At 54.1% G+C, this 22,096-nt stretch overlaps 8 protein-coding genes across 8 annotated transcripts; 4 read left to right on the top strand and 4 right to left on the bottom strand.

The window, feature by feature from the left end:
* Positions 1-2,571: 2,571 nt before the first annotated feature.
* Positions 2,572-3,628, bottom strand: BDZ83DRAFT_335853 (uncharacterized protein). Its single transcript, XM_060502445.1, has 3 exons — positions 3,340-3,628; positions 2,744-3,276; positions 2,572-2,686 (listed from the first exon to the last, which is right to left on the bottom strand). The coding sequence occupies exons 1-3, from the start codon at positions 3,364-3,366 to the stop codon at positions 2,593-2,595; spliced, it is 654 nt and encodes a 217-aa protein (XP_060370856.1). The 5' UTR covers positions 3,367-3,628; the 3' UTR covers positions 2,572-2,592.
* An 81-nt stretch (positions 3,629-3,709) lies between these two features.
* Positions 3,710-5,069, bottom strand: BDZ83DRAFT_600694 (EF-1 guanine nucleotide exchange domain-containing protein). The gene is made up of 4 exons (XM_060507050.1): positions 4,926-5,069; positions 4,831-4,870; positions 4,225-4,604; positions 3,710-4,169 (listed from the first exon to the last, which is right to left on the bottom strand). Exons 1-4 carry the CDS (start codon positions 4,963-4,965, stop codon positions 3,940-3,942), a joined length of 690 nt encoding a protein of 229 aa, XP_060370855.1. The 5' UTR covers positions 4,966-5,069; the 3' UTR covers positions 3,710-3,939.
* On the top strand, positions 5,070-7,219 carry BDZ83DRAFT_600688 (proteasome complex subunit Rpn13 ubiquitin receptor-domain-containing protein). The gene is made up of 4 exons (XM_060507049.1): positions 5,070-5,502; positions 5,560-5,629; positions 5,680-6,178; positions 6,388-7,219. Exons 1-4 carry the CDS (start codon positions 5,446-5,448, stop codon positions 6,944-6,946), a joined length of 1,185 nt encoding a protein of 394 aa, XP_060370854.1. The 5' UTR covers positions 5,070-5,445; the 3' UTR covers positions 6,947-7,219.
* A 127-nt stretch (positions 7,220-7,346) lies between these two features.
* BDZ83DRAFT_600687 (splicing factor u2af-associated protein 2) lies at positions 7,347-9,206 on the top strand. The gene has a single exon (XM_060507048.1). It carries the CDS (start codon positions 7,638-7,640, stop codon positions 8,895-8,897), a length of 1,260 nt encoding a protein of 419 aa, XP_060370853.1. The 5' UTR covers positions 7,347-7,637; the 3' UTR covers positions 8,898-9,206.
* A 373-nt stretch (positions 9,207-9,579) lies between these two features.
* BDZ83DRAFT_646691 (uncharacterized protein) lies at positions 9,580-10,754 on the bottom strand (the record flags this gene model as incomplete). Its single annotated transcript, XM_060509996.1, has 2 exons — positions 9,580-9,677; positions 9,923-10,754. The coding sequence occupies 2 exons, from the start codon at positions 10,752-10,754 to the stop codon at positions 9,580-9,582; spliced, it is 930 nt and encodes a 309-aa protein (XP_060370852.1).
* Positions 10,755-14,569: 3,815 nt separating this feature from the next.
* Positions 14,570-17,543, top strand: BDZ83DRAFT_335810 (uncharacterized protein). Its single transcript, XM_060502444.1, has 2 exons — positions 14,570-14,740; positions 14,816-17,543. The coding sequence occupies exon 2, from the start codon at positions 14,836-14,838 to the stop codon at positions 17,431-17,433; it is 2,598 nt and encodes an 865-aa protein (XP_060370851.1). The 5' UTR covers positions 14,570-14,740; positions 14,816-14,835; the 3' UTR covers positions 17,434-17,543.
* Positions 17,544-18,375: 832 nt separating this feature from the next.
* BDZ83DRAFT_600678 (emp24/gp25L/p24 family/GOLD) lies at positions 18,376-19,837 on the bottom strand. Its single transcript, XM_060507047.1, has 3 exons — positions 19,179-19,837; positions 18,855-19,062; positions 18,376-18,781 (listed from the first exon to the last, which is right to left on the bottom strand). The coding sequence occupies exons 1-3, from the start codon at positions 19,374-19,376 to the stop codon at positions 18,576-18,578; spliced, it is 612 nt and encodes a 203-aa protein (XP_060370850.1). The 5' UTR covers positions 19,377-19,837; the 3' UTR covers positions 18,376-18,575.
* A 1,029-nt stretch (positions 19,838-20,866) lies between these two features.
* Positions 20,867-21,686, top strand: BDZ83DRAFT_715457 (ADP-ribosylation factor GTPase of the ras superfamily; the record flags this gene model as incomplete). Its single annotated transcript, XM_060511749.1, has 4 exons — positions 20,867-21,014; positions 21,136-21,380; positions 21,472-21,537; positions 21,594-21,686. 4 exons carry the CDS (start codon positions 20,867-20,869, stop codon positions 21,684-21,686), a joined length of 552 nt encoding a protein of 183 aa, XP_060370849.1.
* Between the last annotated feature and the right edge of the window lie 410 nt (positions 21,687-22,096).

Raw genomic sequence — 22,096 nt, 5'->3', positions numbered from 1 at the left:
CAGACAGACGGGGCCAGATCTACGGGCAGAGCCAGGATGGCCCGTGTAAGCCGTTCTGGTTTCTGGGTCGTGAGCGGAAAGGCTGCAAAGGCTAATAAAGCCAAAGAAGGGTTGGATGGAGAAAGATGGAAGAAGAGCACGAACCTGGATAAAGGGAACTACCAAGTGGGTGGACGGGCTGGTTTAGAGCAGACGGGACGGAGATGGAAAGCGTGGAGACCGTGGAGAGCGAGAAAGCCACCTGAGAGGTAAGTTAAAGGTAAGACGTGAGCAAGTAGTGGAAGTGTACCAGAGAATTGGACGAGGTTCAAGAGGTTGTCGTCAACATGGCAAGGCATAGCGCGCGCAACGCAACAGCATGCAGAACGACGCAGCACGCAGCACGTAGCACGCAGAATTAGACGAACGACAAACCTTGATCCAGGTCAAATTTGCATTTTGCATGTGGCCCCTCGCCCCTCAGTAGCGTGCCTCCTACGGCATGCTACCACTTTTACTGCATGGGAGGCACGCAAGTGCTGGGTCCAACTCACCCAACTCGCCCAAGCTTGCCGAGTTCCCTCTGTACCTCAGGAGGTACTTCAGTCGAGGTACCTACCGGCTAGGCTGTTCCTGACGGGAGATGCTTGTCCCTCTCTTTACGGCTAGCCAGCGCAAATCCTCGTGGTATCTTGGTGCGGGCATTCCGTAGCCCATCGCAGTCCGGGTTGCCGTAACCACCGCACTCTTTATCTTGTTAGTTCATGAACTACGAAGACCTACGCAGTCACGGCAGTATGTCAGTAGGTGCATCCATCTCGCTGACTGCCCGCGGATGGGTGCCGATGGCGCTCGACTCTCGAGTTGCACTACGTAACGCCCGCGAATGATCCCTGCACCTACAGCACGGCGACCCCTCCAGTGAGCCACTTACAGCCGCTGCAAGGCAAATGGAATGGCGAAATGGGTACCGAGTGCCTTAGAAAGTATTCCGTCCCGCTCAATGAATGGTTGGACTGGAAGCACGGCAGACCAATTGGGCTGCCCACCCTCTCAAAAGTCGGCTCCCCCACTTCGGATCCAAGGATTTTTTTTCCTTCCTCCTGGGCTTCGGCGGCCGGGGCCACTCTCTGCACACCCTCACTTCTTTCTCCCTCCATCGTGGGTCGTGGTGTGGTACCTAACCTGTGCCTGTATATCCGTACCCTCCGCTCTCCACGACTTCCCAACAACAAGCCAAGCATCAGGCTCTGGATCGTGGGCTATCCAGTGGGCCGTGGGCCGCAGGCAGCATACGGAGGGGAACGGAGGCCAGACGCCCGCACCGTCGAGCGGGTATCCCGCTCTGTCTGGTGTATCAAGATTCAAGAGTGACCATATCCCAGCCCAAGCTCACGTCTGAAAGAGCCAATGCAATGCATCGTCAAACTCTGCTTCATTCACAACTCTCGCGTGGGGTAATACGGCATGTCAATTGGAGAATTTGGCGTCAATTGCTCGTCATCGTCTCCCTTCAATGGCTCGACGTGTTCTGCAACGCTGCAAGACGTACTAATAAGCTAAGGTCACAATCAGCAGACTAATACCTTTGAACCGCTGTCTCCTACTTCGGCCTACATCGGCCCTCCCCTGCTAAGTTGCTTAGGTATACCGTGAGTATACCTAGTCACCTCATGTCCGGGACTACAGGTCGACCGTCGACCAACAGCGACTATGATGCGGCGCATGATGCAATGCAGCGCACAAGGCCATGCCTGTGCTGTGCAACTGAGCTGTTTTGCCCACAACCGACTGGCTACCCATATTGCGGCTCCGGCTCGTTAGATGGCGGCCCTGCTTTGGATTCGCCTCAAGAGACGCCCAAGGTCGTAGACATGTCTGAGGTTTCAATGCAGCCCGATCTTCCAATGTCGCTATCGCTTTTCGTTCTCCTCATCCGCCGCCGATATCGCGACATCTGATGTTCATTCCCCGCGCGCCACCACAACTGGTCCAAGCTGCCGCACACTGGCTTGTTATTGAGGTGGCCCAAGAAGTCGACGTGCACGTTTGCCTGCCACATGCGAGACATATTCCCCAATTCTCCCCTCATCGCTGACAACCCAAAAGCAAGGAGCCCGTTACAGACTCAGTCAGCTCAGCAACCCTAGATATGCCGCATGCCATCTTGGCCCCGGATTCCGTTACTTGAACCTCCATCAGACCCTTTTTGCGGGCCTCATTGTGTTGTTGCTACCTTGGCAAGAAATCAGTCGCCTGTACCGCTTGGTCTCTTCTCGCGAGCCCGGTCGCTCACAGCCCCTTGAAACTGCATGAGTGCACCCCGCGTACCCCGCGAATTGCCAGCAGAATACTGCTCACATGTCGAGCTGCTCGCATCATCTTGACGCATCGCACCAGGTTGCTTTTTGTCGGCAATGGCGCCCCGCCTTGCTTTCGACGAGAATATCGAATCTGATCATCCGTGCAAGGGTTTTGTCAAGGCAGCCGTACATCCGTACCACTCGAGCTCCACAGATTTCCAAGAATGGTAGAAATGAAGATACATTCCTCTTAGTATCGTTATCTTGAGACTCCGAGGTTAACCAGCCAGATCGAGGTCGTTCATGAGCATCAGCTGAGTTTTTGGAGATAACCCTGTGCTATCAGCCGTTCCACGTCGCCCTGTCTGACATAGAACTGACTGTTCTTGGTCAAGTTGATGGCGCTAGATCCTCGGCGTTAGACGTAATCCTTATCTGCGGCTTGAGAGGTTTAAACTCACCCGTATTCAGTCTGGATCTCTCCTGCATCCTTCAAGACTCTCACGTCAATGAAAAGGTCTCGCGGCGGCTCCAAGCTGCCCGTAAGATCAATGTCCGTCCATTGCCCCTTGTAGGCAGCCAGCAGATCACCGTATTGCCTCACATACTCCTCCTCTTGCGGACTTAGACTGCTCGTAGGACCGTCGGCGTTGCCATTAGGACCTCCCGTTGATGTACCCGCATTGCCTCGTACTTGTTGCCCGGCCAAATCAAGCACATCGACTCCTTTCCATGCCAGCTCTTCCAGTTTATCTGTCCGAGTTCGGTGGTATGCGAGAACGCATCGCTTGTTCCTTCGCATGGAGAGATAGTTGACGAGGACTGTGCAGGCTGTTGCTTGGTTGGTGGCTGGGTCGAAGGAGCCCTGAAAAGGCTCAAGAACCTCCGTCACATCTTTTTCGAGGTCTCGAACTTCGCGCGTAACGGCGCGCACTATCTCGGCTTGGTACGCTGGTAAATGCGAAAGGTTTTGGGTTCGTTTAGCATGTTGCACCTGGCGAACGCGTTAGCTTTTTACAACTGCGTGACGAAAGGCTGTCTCTGAGCCTGGTCATACCAACTTATTGCCCAAGTCGCCGTACATCTTGACAGAATGTATTTCAGGCTGGGCAAGCGAATGTGGTCTGGTTGTGTTGCTGCGGCTGGCGCGTCTCGTGTCGACGTTCGCGTTGCAAGCTTGAAGCTGGCGGGTTCGCAGGCACGGTTCACAAGCTACTCCAGTCGCGTTGCATTGGCTTGCTTACCCTTCCGGGAGGGCCCTCGATGGAAGCGAAGAATTGCCCCTCACTTAGCGCCGCCCCACTTTGATACACATTTCACCTTTTTTGGATTTTGACTGGGCGAGAGCTAAGAGTCATCAAGGTCGAAAGGTGCCAGTCCGACCCCTCATTCATGATTCAAAATTCGAGACGCAGAGATACTAGGAATTGAAACCGAGATGTTGTATTCTTCAAAAGGTTTTTCATAACCTCATTTGTATTCATAAAAGGCCTTGAGCCCGCACTCTTTGTGCGACAAAGGACGCTGCCTTTGTTGGTGCTAGAAACTGTTGTGTTTCCTGAGCCATAACCTTTCTTGTGAGGATTCTATGGATTTTTTTTCATGTCTCCACCATCATGCCTCGTGAAATCATCCCTCCCGTTCATCATAAAGCCCCTTACAGCTTCTGCATAGCAGCAATGTCCACGGACTGGACGTAGTCCTCAAGCTCGGCAATCTCCTCCTCAAGATCAGACAAGCTGATCTTCTCATCCTCGACAACGAGGTTGATCTGGAGCTTCTTGATACCGAAACCGACGGGAACAAGCTTGGAGGCACCCCAAACGAGACCGTCGTGCTCAATGGCACGGACACCAGCCTCAAGAGCAGCCATGTCAGTCTCGTCATCTGCAGTATAGTCAGTAAAATGTCCTCGATTTATAGTTCGAGCAAGAATCCTTACCCCAAGGCTTGACATCCATAGTGACAACGGACTTGGCAGCGAGCTTGGGCTTGTTGTCCTTCTTCTTCTTGTACTCGGCGAGGCGCTCCTCACGGATGCGAGCAGCCTCAGCGTCCTCCTCCTCGTCGTCAGAGCCGAACAGGTCGACATCATCCTCGTCCTCCTCGGCGGCGGGGGCCTTGGCGGAGTTCACGGGGAGCTCAGTGGCCTCAGGGCCGTAGACGGAGTAGGACTTGGACGCATCACCGGGGAGGGTGGCGAAGTCGCTCTCGTAGGAGGCGATGTGCTTGTACCATCTGGCGGCGTGGGGGTACTTCTCGGCATCAGGAGCGGACTGAAGAGCCTTGAAGGTGGCAACGTCGGCCTGGGAAGGAGTGGAGCTGTGCCGATTGTTAGCGGCGATGTCTTGCCCAAGTTTGCCTTTGTGAGATAAAAGTGAATGGGTAAGGCGGGGGTCAGAGTTGCACGAAGTGCTGGTTTTGTCGTCAAATAGCAGGTCTTGAGGCTGCCTCCGAAACACGGACCAATTTTCCTCATCATGTAATGCCAAAAGGGGTGTCGAAGAAGGATGACTCGGGAGCGGTGAATAGGGAGTTGAAAACTTACCCGACGATGTAGGAGCGGGTGGTGAGCCAGCTGTTCAGCACTGACACGATTGTCAGCCCGTGAAAGAAAGAAGAATCATCGCTGCAGAAACTTACTGGCAGCACCAGCATCAGTGAGAAGGTCGGCGAAGCCCATTTTTGCGTTTTGAAGAGTGTGTAGAGGGAAGGGAAAGGGGTATCTGTGAAAGAAGCAGAAGAAGGAGGATGTGTTGAGGTTTAGGTAGAAATAAGTAAGTGAAGGTGGGGTTGGGAAGGACCAGGTCGAAAATTTTGAGATTGCGGTGCTCTTCACTCAGGTTCTGAGCGGCACGGACCCCACCATCCTGGTTGCCCAGCGCCAGACCCCTCTTCGGAGTAAGGACGGGCCGGGAGAGCAGAGCCCCTGCAGTGGATCCAGCGACAGGTGGGATGAGGTGGATGGATCCGATGCCGCCAACCCACCTCAGGCGGTAGGCAGGGAGCTCCTACGCAATTGCGGTCGATAGCTCCAAACGAGACAAGCTCGACCTTACGCCAATCGCCCTTCTCCAAATCACCATTCAAACGACTACCAATCCGGACTTCAAGACAACAACCTACTATTCCTCACCACCCAAATCCGAATTGAAAACACATCATGTCGTCGTCGATTCTGCCGATAATCACCTTTAAGGCTGGTATCTGTGAGGCAGACGTCAGTGTTGCAGTTCCGCAATCGTTGCAGACCCTGGTTCGCTGACATCTATCATAGACCTCCAGCAAGCCTTACAAGATCAAGCCACAGGCGACACCTGGCTACATCTACCTCTACTCCGAAGATGGTTCGTATAGTCGTTAGCGATTTCTCTTGCAGATGCCTAATAAGTTACAGACTTGATTCACTTCTGCTGGCGAGAGCGCACCGCCACCATGGATAACCCCGATCTCGACCTCGTCATGGTGCCCATGGACGGTGAATTCGTCGCTCACGCTGCCGCCGACCAACCCTCAGCAAAGACCAACGGTCGCGTCTTTGTCCTCAAGTTCGGTTCCTCCTCCCAGAGACACTTCTTCTGGCTCCAGTCCAAGCCTCAGTCGCGCAACGGAGACCCCAGCTGGTTCAGCCCGCGCGACAAGAAGATTGGTGAAATCGTCAATGCGCTTCTCCAGGGCGAGGAGGTCAACGTGAGCCGCGAGCTGGCACAAGTTCGCAACACCGACGACAGGCGAGACGATGACGATGACGAAACGATGGAAGATGCTGAGGGCCAGGGTGACCGGCACGAACAGTCCCAGGGAGGCAGCGGTGGTGCTGGTGCTGGCGCCACGGGAGGCGATATCAGAGAAGAAGGCGAGAATGCCAGAGAAGGTGGAGGTGATGGAGCACGAGCGTAGGTTGCTTCCTCATGCATAGCTCTAGGGTCGTTAGAGTTACGCGGACTGCATGGGCACTGGCGAGGAAAAAGACGGCCCGTCTTATGGCGTCACCTGTACTTTTAGAGCCTTTCAAAAGACAAAAGGGTTCGGAGTTTTGGCTTTTCAGCGCAGTGCCCATGGCTTGACTTTTCCATTATATGCTCTTGTGCTAACCGCTTCATAGTGCCGCTGGTGGCTCCAACACTGACGCGGATGCTGCCGTTCGAAACTTCCTGGCATCATTGCAAGGCAACGCCAACTTGAGTGCATCACAGCAAAGTGGGCAGCAGCAACATGCAGACAAGCCTTTCCCATACCTCAGCCACCTCCTTCCGAACGAGATCACCATTCCAATGCTTCGATCGGCGTCGGAGGAGTACATAGACAGCCTTTTGAGCTTTCTGCCCCCGGCAATCGTCGTGCTTGCCACGGAGGCAGACGACCTGGGTGACTCTGAGCCCACAGCAGACGCTGCTGCTGCTGCCACAGCCACTTTGAGCCTTGCAGAGAAGAAGAATCTGCTGGAGAGAGTGCTCAGAAGTCCCCAGTTCCACCAGGCACTTGGAAGCCTGACCATGGCGCTGCGCGATGGTGGTCTTCCTACAATTGCGGAGGCCCTTAGCGTCAAGGTGCCTAATGGCGGTTATATGAGGGGTGGTGCTATGCCCTGGGGCGGTGGCGAAGCGGTAGAGGCCTTTGTTGAGGGCGTCAAATCAACCGTCAAGGAGAAGAAGCAGGGTTAGACGAGGCTTGGATGTTGAAATGATAGAGATCGAAACGATAGACTGCCTGATGATCAGATTCTCGTCTGGCATCTAGCAATGATAACAATGTATCCAGTGAAGACTCTCTAACTTGTGATTTGGCTTAAGTGCAAGATTTTTAGGAGGAACTGGACACAGAACAACAATGAAGATGTCCCGAGCCCAGTTGTTACGTGCGTTTGGCATATTGAAGGGTAAGGAAGTTGATGCACTTCCTTAACAACTAATTGGCACAATTGAGATTCTATAGAGAGACAAAAAACATTCGACATGCCTGTCAGAAGCTACCGTAGGCTAATCTTACCTCGCTCGTGGTATTAATAGTCTTACCCCCGTGTTCATATCCGCATAAGATATTCTTATTAGGCAGGTAGTTCACCCTGATCACTTCTACTCCCAACATATTGGAGAACATGGAAACTGGAGATTCGTAGTGTTGGGTACGTACCGAAGGCTGGGGGGCGACAGGACCCCACATTGACCCCAGTCCCTGCACCGTTGGCCCACTAACGTCACTGGAGAATGCGATCGGAATTCGTGCTGAGATTCAAGCCAAAAGCTGAATACCAATTTCAACCACTTTGAGCATTATCCCAGATCTTCACATAACCTCAAAAAGTTACAACCTGGCGGGACTATTGTCCTGAAGCCCTCAGTTCTCTTTATCACGATGGCGGATCATTTGAAGGACCCCCTGCCGACCTTCGTCGAGGACTTTGGCAGCGACGAGCGCATCTCCTTCTCCAAGCTCGACAACAAATACCTGGCTGTCCTCGACGACGGCACTGAGCTCGAGTTTGACCCGGCGACATCCACATGGGCTGAGGCCGCGGACGAACCCATAGAGCCTCTCGATGACGAAGACGAGACCGCGGCGCAACTGGCAGACCTCTCGAGAGCCGGCGCCGGCCCGAGTTACAGCAATGGAGGCAGCAACAACCCAAGGAAACGGAAGGATTCGCCCACATCAGGAGATGCGGGCGGCGGTGGTGGCAGAAGCGGTGGTGCGGACAGACAACAGAGCGGCGGTGACGGCAATGGTGGTGACGACAACGGCAACGGCAGGGCGCGTCCAGCAAAGAAGGCTAAACCGGCGCGCGCACCGCCGCCGCCGCGCCAGAACACAGCAGTCTACGTCACGGGTCTGCCCGCCGATGCGACGGCGGACGAGGTCCACGACCTCTTCTCCCGAAAAGCCGGCGTGATTGCCGAGGAGATTGACAGCGGCCGGCCGCGCATCAAGATGTATACGGACGAGGCCGGCAACTTCAAGGGCGACGCGCTCGTCGTCTTCTTCAAGCCACAGAGCGTCGAGATGGCTATCATGCTTCTGGATGACACAGAGTTCCGCTTCGAGCCGGGTCCGGCAGGGGCAACACCCAGGATGAAGGTCCAGGCTGCCGACTCGAGCTACAAGAAGACAAAGTACGATGAGGACACGAATGGCGCGGAAGGGGGGGATAGGAAAGGGGGAGACGCTGCCGCCGCCCGGCCACAGCGGAGCACGAACAACGGGGACAAGCAAAAGATTATCCGCAAGACGCAAAAGATGGCCGCGAAGCTGGCGGACTGGAGCGACGACGACGTGGCAGCGGCGCCGGTGGAGAGCACCTCGAAGCGGAACCGGACGGTGATCCTGCGGCACATGTTCACGCTGGCGGAGCTGGAGGAGGACCCGGCGGCACTGGTGGAGATCAAGGAGGACATTCGCGACGAGTGCGGGAAGCTGGGGAAGGTCACCAACGTGGTGCTCTACGACGAGGAGCCGGACGGCGTGGTGGCGGTCAAGTTCTCGGATACGCAGGCCGCGCAGGCGTGTATCCAGCTCATGCACGGGCGGGCGTTTGACGGGCGGATCGTGGAGGCGAGTATAGCGAAGCCGAGGGAGAAGTTTAAGATGTCCAGGGGACAGGTCAGTGATAGCGACTAGGTACTCTGTGGTCTCCGTCTTTTTGGGGATGCTGGTTTCGGTCTTGGGAGACTTGTATATATAGGATTGTATTACTGCAGACCGCAAGGATGCATGGTGCGCAAAGAAGAGCTTTCAGAGGCAAAATACCACATCAATTTTGGGCAGCTTTGAACGTCCGATCAGCATGTCGTAACCGCATGTGCCTCTCTTTTTTGAAATGGTCGTAATGCAATAGAGAGACGAACATCGACTGAGACGGCCTGTACATCGATGAGGCAAGAGAGAAACATTGGACTTGCCAGTATTGCGGCCGACAAGAAAGTAAGGGGTAAAGGATACAGATTGAGGGCATATTCAGCATTCATGTCTTGATGGCACTCTGATACCTACAATTCCCCTTTCTGAGACTTGACTCACCATTTAAGAGATACCTATATCACCCATTAAGAAGGTAATACCATCAATGACTCAAAATTCTTTTTTTTTCGATTCATCTACTTATTTCTGATCTATCAAGACTCCTCCAACTCCAGGCCAAATTTCAATTTCGTGCCAATCATCAAACGGAAATCAACACAACAACCCCTGGTTTTGAACTGCTGAAAATTGTTTGTGTGTGCGTGTATGTGTGTCTTGATAAGCACTTTCAACGCGAATAGCGTAAGATTGCCCGAGTCTTCTCTCTGAGTAGAGAAAAGTCTCAAGCAGCCCTCTCGGCTTGGATGTCTGTTCGCTCGGAAACGACGTACCATATAGCCGCCTCAATGATCTTGCACACAATCCTCAGCTCGTGGTCATCTGTAAGGCACAGTCAGCGTTGGTGAAAAACGATATGGGCCAGACCTGATTTCCTGCACCCCGCCACCCCCTTTCCCGCGATGATGTATATATCTTTGTTCGCCTTCGTTGATGGCTCTCTGCCGGAACCAGAAAAAGGAGTGAACTGTGTGACATCTAGCCGTCACCCGCCGCCGCCACGAAGAGCAAGGCAGCGTTTTCCCCAAAAAAAATCTAAGATCATTTGTGTGTGTGAAGAAACGTACCTCGCGGAGCATATACCATGACGAACTCTTCCGGCACGGGCATCCTCACCAACGTCCCCTTCCACGCCAACGGATGCCGCTGGCCCCAGCCCTTGGCCAGCACCTCTCGAATGTCCTCGGGATGGAGGTTCATGTGCAAGCTGTGATCCGAGTCGTGGACGTGGCAGACCTCGCCGTTGCACGTAACGTTGACGGGGTGCCGCGCAAACAGGGCCAGGCCGTGCTTCTCAAGGCAGGACCTCGCGGTACCGAATCGTGCCGGGTTCGAGGCCGCGAGCTTCTGCAACGTCTTGCGGAGGGCGTGGTAGTGCGGCACCGTGCCGTGCTGATCCAACTGCCTCTGCGGCGCGATGCCGGCGACCTGCGGTCGGGGACCAGGGCGGTATGGTAGTCGGGCGAGGTCTCCATCCTGGCGGAGGATGCCTCGCTTTGGGAGGATGTTTGGTCTCGCCTCGGGCGCCGTAAAGGGGTCTCGGAGGGCCCAGAGCCGCAGCCAGGCTATCCGAACATAGCCTTGGAACGTAGCAGGCGTCCCACCCGGTCCGAGGCCCAGGAAGTTGTGGTAGTCGTTCCGCACGAGCAGCAGAATGGGGACGATGACGAGAAGTGTCTCGGCGATCCTGGGTTCGAGGAAGTGGATGATGAGGGCCAGAGTCATGGACAAGGTGAAGATGGCGGGGCCATTGAGCGTGACAGAGATGGCTTCCTGCTTGAGGACACAGCTCACGGAGGCCTGATCGAGGTCCAGGCCCACGCCGCAGGCATTGGGGGAGGCAATTGGCTCTTCATGAAGGAGAGTTGAGGCCGACGAGGTGGTGATAGCGACGGACATGGCTGACTTTTCTTGTTCTTACGAGAGGTTGAGACGCATGGGCACTAATATGCACAGCCGCCAGGCTCGAGGAGGATGGGATGAGGGGACTTCGAGCGGCGGATTTACAACAATGTGGAAGAGATGAAGCACGATATAAGTAGTTGGTGCAAGAAAGAAAAAGAGAGGGAAAAGATTGGCGAGGGAAAGTGAACGCAAAGTAAGGGTATGTGGTCAACCAGATCTGACACACGAACGAGTGACCACGAGGTTCAACTAGCCACCGGGGGGTCTTGTCGCAAGTCAGACTACCTTATGCGGGGTCGCAGGAGCTGGGCGTCGAGGTGACTGTTGATCAAGTGACGGTGTTTGACAAAAGCGTCAAATCTGAGTGGCCAGATTTAGGTGAAGGGAAGTCTGAACCACAAGCCGCATATAGCCTTTGGCCTGCAACTCTTTACACTAGGCTCGTGCGAGGTAGAGATAGGCAAAGTTCTCGCCTCGGCGACCAAGCTAGGGCAAAGCCAGTACCGTGTACCGTGGCCCTGTATGCATCAGGCCTCCTGTCCACCGACTTTCTGAGGCAAGCAAGAAGCCGTTGTAGAGTAATGCAGCCCTCAGTCAACGCTGGGCCCCTGCCGTGAGTTGGTCACTCCGGACGTTGGAGCGGAGCACTTATCGACTGTTTGATTGAGAAATCAAGTGCTCGAAATCAACGGGGTAGTCGTAGAAGCTCATGGGCATTCAACGGTAGCTGTCCTAGGCCTTGGTGTTGAGTTGAGGTTGTAAGGTTCCACCGCCAGTTCGGGACAAGGTTACCCAGACCGCCGGTGACGGAGGGCTTTCTGGGCCCCCCGGGACGGTGAGAGGTCAGGAGGATGTGCTTGAGTTTGCCAGGAGCCGCCGGGGCACTTTGGGGCCAACGGATGCTTGTCTCCACCGTGAGGGGCGCACTTGTACAACTCGACGGCGGCGGGTCAGCCGATTTCCTTCCGAATATGTCTTCATTGGCTGGCTGCAGAGTGACGACTCTCGTAAAGATCCTCAAAGGACGATGTGTTGCTTTGCTCGACATCTGATGTTGGGTGATCCTCAGCTCGTATTTTCAGGTGATGGTGGGTGGTGCACTGCCTCTTAGACTATTGACAGGTCTTCAAGCATAACGAGTTTTGAATTCCAGCAGCAAGTGCCTAAACAGACTCTTGCGAATTGCACACATTTGGGCAATAACAACAGTGCCAGAGTCTCGCTGAAGAACCTCAGAACAGAGTTGCATTTTGCAGTCAGGGTGACCACGTCTCTGGAGACACGATCCCACCACCGGGGAAGGAGGCCGTGTGACTATGACTATAGAGTTTGCACATGTTCAAAAGCATCGAACTGCTGTCTCCTCTTCTCGCCTGGAGCATTGAGCGGCCGAGGAATTGATTGGAATTGAGAAAATGGCACAGTACATGAACCGGCATGAATCTATTAGGAATGTGGCTTGCCACTGTCGTGAAGTTTCGCTGAGACCGAGAGACTATTCTTGTCGGTTGCGGGCCGTGTTGGGTGAGACGGGACGCGTCAAGGTCTTGCCATCGGAAAGCGCCAATCTAAGCGATGCGGCGCCTTTTGGACGCGATTAGATACGCCGTTATGCGGAGCTTGGGAGTTGGGTTGGACTAAGTGGGTGAATGCATACCTACCACCTCGCAGCCACGAGTTCAGGGGATAGCGTTGATCAGGGATGAACATAAGGTATGGATAGGGGGGTTGCATTGAGAGGGCGACTTTTTCTCTGTACACAGCGAGCGTACCACTGCACGTTGTTAGTGCTACAACGCAATCACAGTACGGGGATGCGCCGTAACGACTTCCGCCCTCAGCCACATGCATGACAAGATGAAAACTGGGTATGCAAATCGATATTCGCCTGCTAAATCTCGGCGTGTTCTAAATTTGTTCTGCTGGAATCTGCGAGGCCGACGAGACTCGATTGACGGATTGGCGGACCGGTATGGTATCTCATTGCGATAATCTCCTTTGTCGCACTGGCACACTGCGTCGGTGCTTTCTTTGGGTAATGTTTGAAATGAGATGATGAGTCGCGGTCTGTAGGGATAGGCGTTCTTCGCTGGTGGTCTTGCTCGAAATTCGAATCCATCCTTCCTCATCAAACAGCTTGGCAGCATGACGTCGATTTTTTGGAGACTCGAGAGGAGACACTGCGGGGTGCATGGATGGATCAGGATTCAGACTCGAGATTGAAGCTGGCTGAAGAAATGCCTCCCTCGAGTCGGACCGGTAGTTGTAGGGTCCCTCATGGAATAATGGAGAGACCATGTCTCATGGCACAGCCAAGAGCGTTGGAGCAGGACTCAGGGCTCAGGAGAGGTTAAGACGAAACAGAGCAGCGCGTCCGAACTTGTTGCAGCTTCATCCAGTCTCATTGTGCAGGTCAGATGAGAGTTGCGACAAGACAGGAAACGACTCCATGTGTGGCGCGGGCTGTGATTGATTCATTCATCGGCTGCAGTTGCAAATTGCAGACAATCCCTCCTGTGGTTTGAAGCGAAGTGCGAATTGCGATTGGGGGCCGGCGAGTGATCCCTACCAGGCCACCTAGTCAGTCGCAAGTTGGCAACCCAGTAAAGTAAGCAGCATCGTTGTTAGTTGTCTTCTTTCATCGTGATGCGGTGGACCAAGAGACCAAAGACGGTCAAGACTCGAAAGAGGAGTGTCCAGACAGTGTCAGGATCCTTCATTTTGAACTTCGAGCGTCTTGGATTTGCTGGATTGCAGGAGGACGGGAAGTGGAACGCGCCTTCAATCAAGGAGCCGAACCGTAGCGGGCAACCAGTCCCGGAGTTGGTTAAAATGGTTGTCAGGGAGACCCCAGTCAAGCTTTTAGCGAGGAAGTCGAGACCAAGGCGACAACCCTTGCTGTGCTCCTGCAAGTTCTGGGAGACCCGCATTGGCGCGCACCTAGAATCCAGTCGTAGGCGGCGGACCTAGGAAGAAAAAGCAGGAGAGGACAGGCGTTCATCTTGCATCTTGTTCGTCGCTGCTTTGGGCCAAGGTCCCGGTGCGGCGCTGCGGCCCTTGAACCTTTCTTGGTCAACATCCAATAGGCAAAAGAAGAAAAAAAAAAAGTCTGGCACCGACAGGACGGGGGAAGGGGGCAAGGCTGCAAGCTGGAGGGGAGTGGAGTGTCCGTAATTTTGCCAAAAGACACCGCCTGCACGCCCTCGTTGCTCAGAGCAACATGTAGTTGGCCAGTCATCGTCTGGGACCCCCACCAATTCCCCAATCAGATCCAATCTTTCTAGTGGCGATGGCGTGGGACGCGGATAGGGGGGCCCAGGAAAGAACCAGCTCCACACCCTCACCCTCCTTCCCGGTCCAACAAAGACAATGAACTCCCCCCCGTCACTTCAAATGGAAAGCTCAAAGCAAGGACGACACACACCACTTCACAAGTCACAGTGTGCATCCCACCCAGAATACGTAGTGTAGGCACTTGGACTGCCGAACCACACTGGACGTCGACCTTAGCAACTCCGAAATACGTACCTTTCCCAGGCTGTCTCTCGCTGTTTTGCTCCTGCCTTTTTTTTCTCATGTTGTCCCGCCGTCGCTGGGTCGCTCATATCCAACATTGATAGATCCATATTACTCGAGGTGGACTCTGCTGGCCCAAACTAACCTCCGTCTTTCGTTCCCCTGCTGCGCTTCATTTCCATATGATGCCCTAGCACCGTGCCCCCGAACCTCATCTCCATCTTTTTGGCTTGCGACCTCTACTTTATTCTGTCCAAAGCATTCATTTCCCACCTTCACCCACTACTACCGACTTCGCTTTTGCTCTACACTATACTCTACGACTACATTTACCGGAAACCTCACACAGGTCTTTCTGTAGTATTACGCCAATCGTTTACACCCAGGCGAGTGACAGGACAACCGCCACGCCCGTCCCCCGGGCCTCTACCATAGCACTTGGAGGTGTTCACGGGTTTCTCGTGGTAAGCAATCACCACCGATTGGCACCGCTATTGTCGTCTCTGTCTGCCCCAGAAACTAACTGACAGACTCTTTAGACTCCAATCCAGCACCAAAAATGGGTGTTTTTTCAAACCCATTGCGGTCTCGCGAGAACCGCACGGGCAGATTACCAAAATACGAGCAACTCAGTCCTCTGCGCACCAAGGAGCGCCTCTCGAACGATGACGACGACTACTACTCGTCCGACGACGAATCGGAAGACTACTCGACATCCTCCTCGCCGAGTGCGAAGAGCTCACGGCAGACTTCAGGATCGCTCTCGAGCGCGGCCATGATGCTTCCGAAGCGGGCTCTCGCGACAGCCCGCCGCCCGCGTACCCACCTTTACCGTTTCCCAAACCGAATCATCCGATACCTGTGCTTAGGACTGCTTACGTTTATGGTGGTCATGATCATGTCTCTGGTACGCGCAAGTCACGTTGAGAACAAGATGATCATCGAGGGCAAGGTAGAGAAGAAGCCAGATCCTCCGCCGGTATGGGAGTCCTTTGGCTTCATTCAAAGGTACTACGGAGGTGTTCGATCTATAGTCGCCCCTTCCAAGTACATTCCCTCGTACCCACGCTCCTCAGACGAACTTCCCTTGGACCAGCTCGACATCAACACCACCGTCACCACGACGAGCGAGGATGGCAAGGACGACGCCGTCAGACGCGCTGTGCCCAAGAGCAAGGAGTTCATCGATCACCCTGGCTCCATTTTCGTGACAAAGCCTGAGAAGATGAATGAATGTTTTATCGACAAGGACAACAAAGTTCGCGTCCCGCCCATTCGATACCTCGAAGGCCGCCCTCAAGGATTCCCCCAGCACGTTGAAGGCTCTTACGATCTACTCAACTTGCCTGAAGATATCTGCTACGAACGATTCGGACGCTACGCGCCCTACGGTTTTGGATACTCCGTCCCCGCTGGAGGTCTCGGAATTGGCGAGCACGGCGAGAAGGAAGGTTCCGATGCTGTGTGGGAGAAGACCCCTCAGGTGGACTGGCGCCAAGTCGATTGGGCAGATGCTCAGCGCCGGTGCTACCAGTCGAACAACGAGAGATTTAAACCAATGCCCCCCAAGACCCCCGCCGCGCGTGGTTTCTTCGTCGACGAACCTGCCCAAAATGCCACCTTGGTGACGCGCGACCCTCTCGACAACTTGGAGCCCGGCACCAAAGCCACCGATTCAGATACGAAAGCCGAACAAGAGCAAAAGCCCAAGGAGAAGATGTCCCGTACAGCTGTAGTGATTCGTGTTTGGGATGAGTACAACTGGCGCGAGGAGGACATTATGAACGTTCGCTCAGTCATTTCCGAATTGGCATTGGCTTCAGGCGGACGCTATGACGTCCATCTCCTCGTTCAGATCAAGAACGATGCAGCACACCCCGTCTGGGCCGATCACGAAGTTTACGAGCGCCGTATCAAGGAGCGCATTCCCGAGGAGTTCAGAGGCCTGGTGACGCTGTGGACAGAGACGCAGATGTTGTCTCTGTACCAGGGCATCTTCGATCTCTACACTCGTGGACCTGACTTGCCAGTTCACGGAGTCTACCGCGGTCTCACTATGGCTATGCAATACTTCGGCTACCAGCACCCCGAGTACGACTTCTACTGGTCCTGGGAAATGGACATCCGCTACACTGGCCACTACTACGACCTCTTCTCCAAGATGGAGAACTGGGGCAAGGAGCAACCACGAAAGGGAATGTGGGAGCGTAACTCTCGGTTCTATATTCCCAGTGTCCACGGTTCTTGGGAGGACTTCAGACAGATGGCTCGTGTTCAGTCTGAGATGGGAACAGATGGCGCTGATAACGTTTGGAAGAACATTCCTGGCGCGAAGCCTAAGGAGAACCAAGATCCCACCAAGATTACACGAGGCGAGAAGACCATCTGGGGACCTGAGCGCCCTACCAATGAGGATGACTGGTTCGAGATCGAGAACGACCCTAAGCCGCCCACCACGTACGAGAAGGACAAGTACACTTGGGGTGTTGGCGAAGAAGCCGACTACATTGCCTTTAACCCCATCTTCGACCCTGAGGGAACCACTTGGTTGCTGTCAGAGGACATTACCGGATACAACAAGAACAACCGGGACGAGCCTATGCCGCCCAGAAGAGCCCACATCATCACGGCTTCGCGCATGTCCCGCCGCTTGCTCATGACGATGCACCGCGAGACTGCTTTCAAGAAGCACTTTGCCTTCCCAGAAATGTGGCCTGTTACCGTCGCTTTCCAGCACGGCTACAAGGCAGTATTTGCGCCTCATCCCATGTATGTCGACAGAGAATGGCCCACGGAGTATCTGGCCCAGGTCCTCAACGGCGGCAAGAACGGAGCTAGCGGTGGTGCTCGTACCGCAGTGTTTGGTCAGCGTGAGCACAATCTCCGTGGTCTCAGCTGGTTCTACAACTCGGGCTTTGCTCCCAATCTGTACCGTCGCTGGCTCGGCCTCAAAGTCAACAATGATGGTGGCGAGGAGTTCGAGAAGACGGAAGATCTGAGCAAGGATGGGTCCAGTGTTGGCCAGATGCGTGGTGGTGAGGGCCGTATGTGTCTGCCTCCAATGCTCATTCATCCTGTCAAGGGAGTTGATATTCCCGTGGAGAAGATACCCGAAGAGACAAAGGAGAGCGTTCCTGAGTCTGATCCGAACGCATGAACATGAGGAGGCGGCCTTGGAGGTGTATGAAGCATGACCTGTTTGCGTTGCACTTGGTGCTGTTTTACTCTTATTTCAAGGGCTACATTTGGGACATACAGATGGTACGGCGTCTTGGGGTTAGCTTTGTTGGATTCTATAACGCATACTTTTGAGGCTTACGAGATGGACTCGTGGCTATTGTAGGAAAGGCATTAATGCGTTGCCGTATACATGATGTATGATGTACATAATGACTGTCAGGTTAGAGGGAGTCATGATGGCCAAAGAGGATGGCCAGCAAAAATCTTGCCACACAATTCGATTCAGTAAAATGGCCACTTGTTCTTTGGTGCAAGCTTTTGCCTTGGGATGTGAGCGTCCCTCTCACAACTGGAAAGGCCAATTATCAACTTCATGCCAAAGAAGAAGAAGAAAAAAAGGTACAGTCTACTTAGTTCTAGGAGCTTTTACTAGGTAGCCGGTCAGTCACCATCCCATCTCGTCGCTTCGGACTGACTTGTGGCGGCGCAGCAAACGGTTCTTAGTGTTATTCATAGGTGTCATTGCAACGGGCTGTGAGCTTCTGGACACGGTGGTGAATTCGAGCTCGTTCATAGCAGCCTGCCTAGTAGCGCATTCTTAGAGGAGGTCATCCAAGTACGCTGTCATAGAGGAAATCCAGACTTTGATTTCGTGTCAGTCACAAGGACTACACGAGGTCATCACAGCTGTGCCTTGTGACTCCGTAGGCAGGGATGGAAACCTCCTGAGAGGAGCTATTTGTGTTACAACATCCACACAGGAGAGTAACGAGCTTGTCTGCCAATTGTTGTTATGTAGATGCTTAGACAATGCCAATGGTGCTCCAGGGCTGAGAGTAAAGACTCTGTAAAAGAGGCTTATGGTCAAAGACGCTCAAAGGTTCGCCGGTATCGCACTCCGTACCAAGATAGCCAAGCTTTGCTTCATGTTCAGAATCGTTCGTGTCATTCATGTGATCTATGATACACTATACATCTCAATCTCATCTCCAGGGATGTTGTCCACACTCGGCCCTCGGAGAGCATCCTGCCAAGATCCCATCCCTTTTTTATGCGCCTTCGACCTGTCGTCCCCAGCACGGGTATCCGGAAAACGAAAAATGACGACGCCTTTTTATTTTAAACCACCCTCTTGACCTCGAAGAATCTGCGAAGCCACCACACCTGGAAAACGGACTCTCCAACGACGAGGCCAATGACGAACAGGTTCCACCACTTGACTCTGCTGTTGGTGCTCTCGGCGGTATTACGGTGAGTGCGCTCGCGAAGGACAATGTAGGACTGCTCGTCCTTGACCTGGGCGAGGAGCTCGGAAAGGTGACGGACTACAATGAGGAAGTGTTAGAGAAGCCTAGAAATTCCACTGATAGAAAGCCATTGTGCTCGGAAGCTCCTTACCTTCAACTTCGAGGGGGTCGGCGGGGACGTCGGTCTCGCTAACGTAGACAATGCCGTGGACGTTGAAGGAGACCTCCTTGCTGTGGGCGCCCCAATGCTCGTTGCCGAAGCAGTAGGTGTACTTGCCGTCGTGCTTCGCGTCGAAGGAGAAGTCGCCGTTGGAGACACTTTTGTCAAAGGTCTCGTACTGGCCTTGGGGGTTCGTGATCTGTAGGCGTAGGGAGTCAACGGTTAGTCTTGTTGCCTTTGGCATGATGCAATTGCGTGCAAAGTACGCGATTCGAAAGGGGGTGGTGGTGGGGTAGGCTGAAGCTAGATTCGTACCCAGAAGTCAATGTCCAGGTTGCCGGCGCTGCCAAACTCGCGGTCGCCGACCTGGAAGGTGACGGTCATCTTGTCGTCGCGGTGCAGCGACTCGTGGAAGCACTCGCGGCCGTGGGCGGGCAGCTGGATGTTGTGGGCCAAGGCGGAGTGGACGAAGCCAGCTGCGAGGAGCAGCTTGGCGACTGAAGGGAAGAACATGGTGGGAGCTTCCAATCTTTTTTTTCTCTGGGTGGTGTAAGAGGTCTCTATCGTAGCCGATAGGAAAAGACGTCAGACTCAGCTGGTCGGCAGGCACAGCAGAGTCGAGCTGTTCTGGAGTCGAATGGTAGAGGTCAGGGCCGGAGGAAAAAAGGAGCGACGTTGGCTTGTGTCCAGGCTGTTCTCCAGATCGGTTCCTGAAGGTGATCCCTGTTCCTTGAGTCTGGACACTTTGGCGACGTCTGGTTGGACTTGAGGCTGAGCCAAAAGAAGTCTAGCTCGGGGGGCCAGACGTAATGGACCGATGCTTTTCCGACTTTGTTTCTCACGGTACATGAAAGCTAACCCCTGCACGTGATGCGGGTACTTTGTGCTTCAGAAGGGCCCTTTAGCGGTTGACAACGCTAGAAGGGAGCATACAGGTGTGACAGGGAGCTTTGAGTGGCCTAGGCATGGTCCGTGCCCAGCTTGACTTGGGGCCCTCAGCACGCAACCTGAGGTGCCTTACCTTACCTTATGGAACATGACAGCGTGGGCAGTTTTAGGAATCCCAAGGGCAGGTATCGCCAGACAGCAGCTTGCTAGGGAAGGTACCTCGGCGGGCCACAGGGTGGCGTCCGTTTGTAGCGGTGGTCGAGTAGAAGTGGGGACACAGAGTTTGAAAAACATGGCCTTTCTGAAAACCACCACCAACCTCGTCGAGCCGAAGATTATCTTAGCAAAGCCCACCCCCTCTGCTCGCCTCTATTCCACCCACCTAAACTAATCCTCTTGACACTTGGACTGTCTCCCCCCCTTCACCGACAATCACACCCACGACCAAAAAAAACCACCACCACTCGTCTCCAGTCTCCCGTCGCAGAGGGACGTCGTGAAGAAGTAAGTCACTAGTATTCTCGTCATTACCTGTTTTTGTTTCGACTCCGTCCCTTTCTTTCCAGCCTCTGTGTCATCTTCAGTCGGGTCTTCGTCCCCCTCAGTCCCCTTTCCCACCCCCTCGGCCAAAGTTGCTCTTGCGCGCGTGCCTGCATCGGTCTGGACACGACACCTCAGGATACAGTAGAAAGGCAGAGCAGCCCACCACACGCCCCCCAACCCAATCCAATATCCCTATCCCTCCCTCCCTCCACGTCGCCTGTCCACATCCACTTCTTCTATCCCGCTATCTCCTCTCCTCCATTTGCGAATTGCGGCAGCCTGGTTCTCAACTTCAACTTTGACCAGTTCATCATCGCATCACCTTGCCTTCGCTCAGCGCCCAGGCAGACTTTGGTCAGTGACCCGATCCTGCCCGCCTCCGTTACGATCTGTCCTTTCCGACTGTGCTCTACGTTGCTTTATATCCCGCCCGCATCTTCTCTCGACGTCACTACAATTTAATCTAAATTCATCAATTGCGCGCTTGCTTACACTGTCGCTCCTCAACAGACTACTTCTTCCTACCCAACGCAACCGACACTTAGACGTTCGTCACAGCCCGAACCGCAACCATGGGTCTCGCATTTTCCAAGATCTTCGACAAGCTTTGGGGAAAGAAGGAGATGAGAATTCTGATGGTTGGTCTTGACGCCGCCGGAAAGACTACGATTCTCTACAAGCTCAAGCTCGGTGAAATCGTCACGACCATTCCTACCATTGGTACGCACCGCCCCTTACCACCCCATTCTGCCTCGTGTCATCATCGAGTCTCGCGCCCCCGCTGTCGATAGGTCAATGCATCGAGGAGGCGAATGGCGTGCTAATCTTCCGCCCTTTTCAGGTTTCAACGTCGAGACTGTTGAGTACAAGAACATCCAGTTCACCGTGTGGGATGTCGGTGGTCAGGACAAGATTCGTCCTCTGTGGAGACATTACTTCCAGAACACCCAGGGTATCATCTTCGTCGTCGACAGCAACGATCGCGACCGTATCGTCGAGGCCCGCGAGGAGCTTCAGCGCATGCTCAACGAGGACGAGCTGCGGGATGCCATTCTCCTGGTCTTCGCCAACAAGCAGGATTTGCCCGTATGTTACCCCGCCACCCCTCTCGCCCCTCCTTCGGCGCTCCTTGTGGCTTCATACATTTGAAGCATGCGACTGACATTTGCTCCTACAGAACGCCATGAACGCCGCCGAGATCACAGACAAGCTTGGCCTTCACTCCCTGAGACAACGCGCCTGGGTATGTTTTCCCTCGAGCATAACGAACACCGACTTCCATACTGATCCCCCCAATAGTACATCCAGTCCACCTGCGCTACCTCCGGTGATGGTCTCTACGAGGGTCTCGAGTGGCTTGCCACCACCCTGCGCAAGGCGGGTCACCAGTAAACGCCGCGAAGAGAAGCCGAACGGACTACCTCTCTTCTGCTACTCTTTCACGTCATCCCTCTGGTACGGTTGTAATTCGCAAAGCTACCGGTCACAAGGCAATCGAATAGTCCATAACTCATTTTTTCGCATTTTCTCGTCCTTCCATCCCCTCCTCCCCATGGTGGTCCCTGACATCACGTGAGCCACACTCCATTGGCATTCTCTCGACGCAGCAAGCACACACATTCTGGTCTCAAAAGGACAAGTTTCGTTTTGGAAGAAAGGGGGCGTCTTGGGTTGGGAAATCTGTACAGTCCTCACGCAGCAACTCTATACGCTTCTCCGTTCAAATGTGGCGGAGAAGCCTACTCATGAACACCCTGGCTTTCTCGCCTCCGCGCAATTCCATGAATACGGTGTTTTCTGCT

The sequence above is a fragment of the Colletotrichum acutatum genome (genome assembly GCF_030867785.1).
Source record: "Colletotrichum acutatum strain CBS 112980 chromosome Unknown BDZ83scaffold_5, whole genome shotgun sequence".
Taxonomy (NCBI): Eukaryota; Fungi; Ascomycota; class Sordariomycetes; order Glomerellales; family Glomerellaceae; genus Colletotrichum; species Colletotrichum acutatum.
This window is presented reverse-complemented; position numbering and strand designations above follow the sequence as displayed.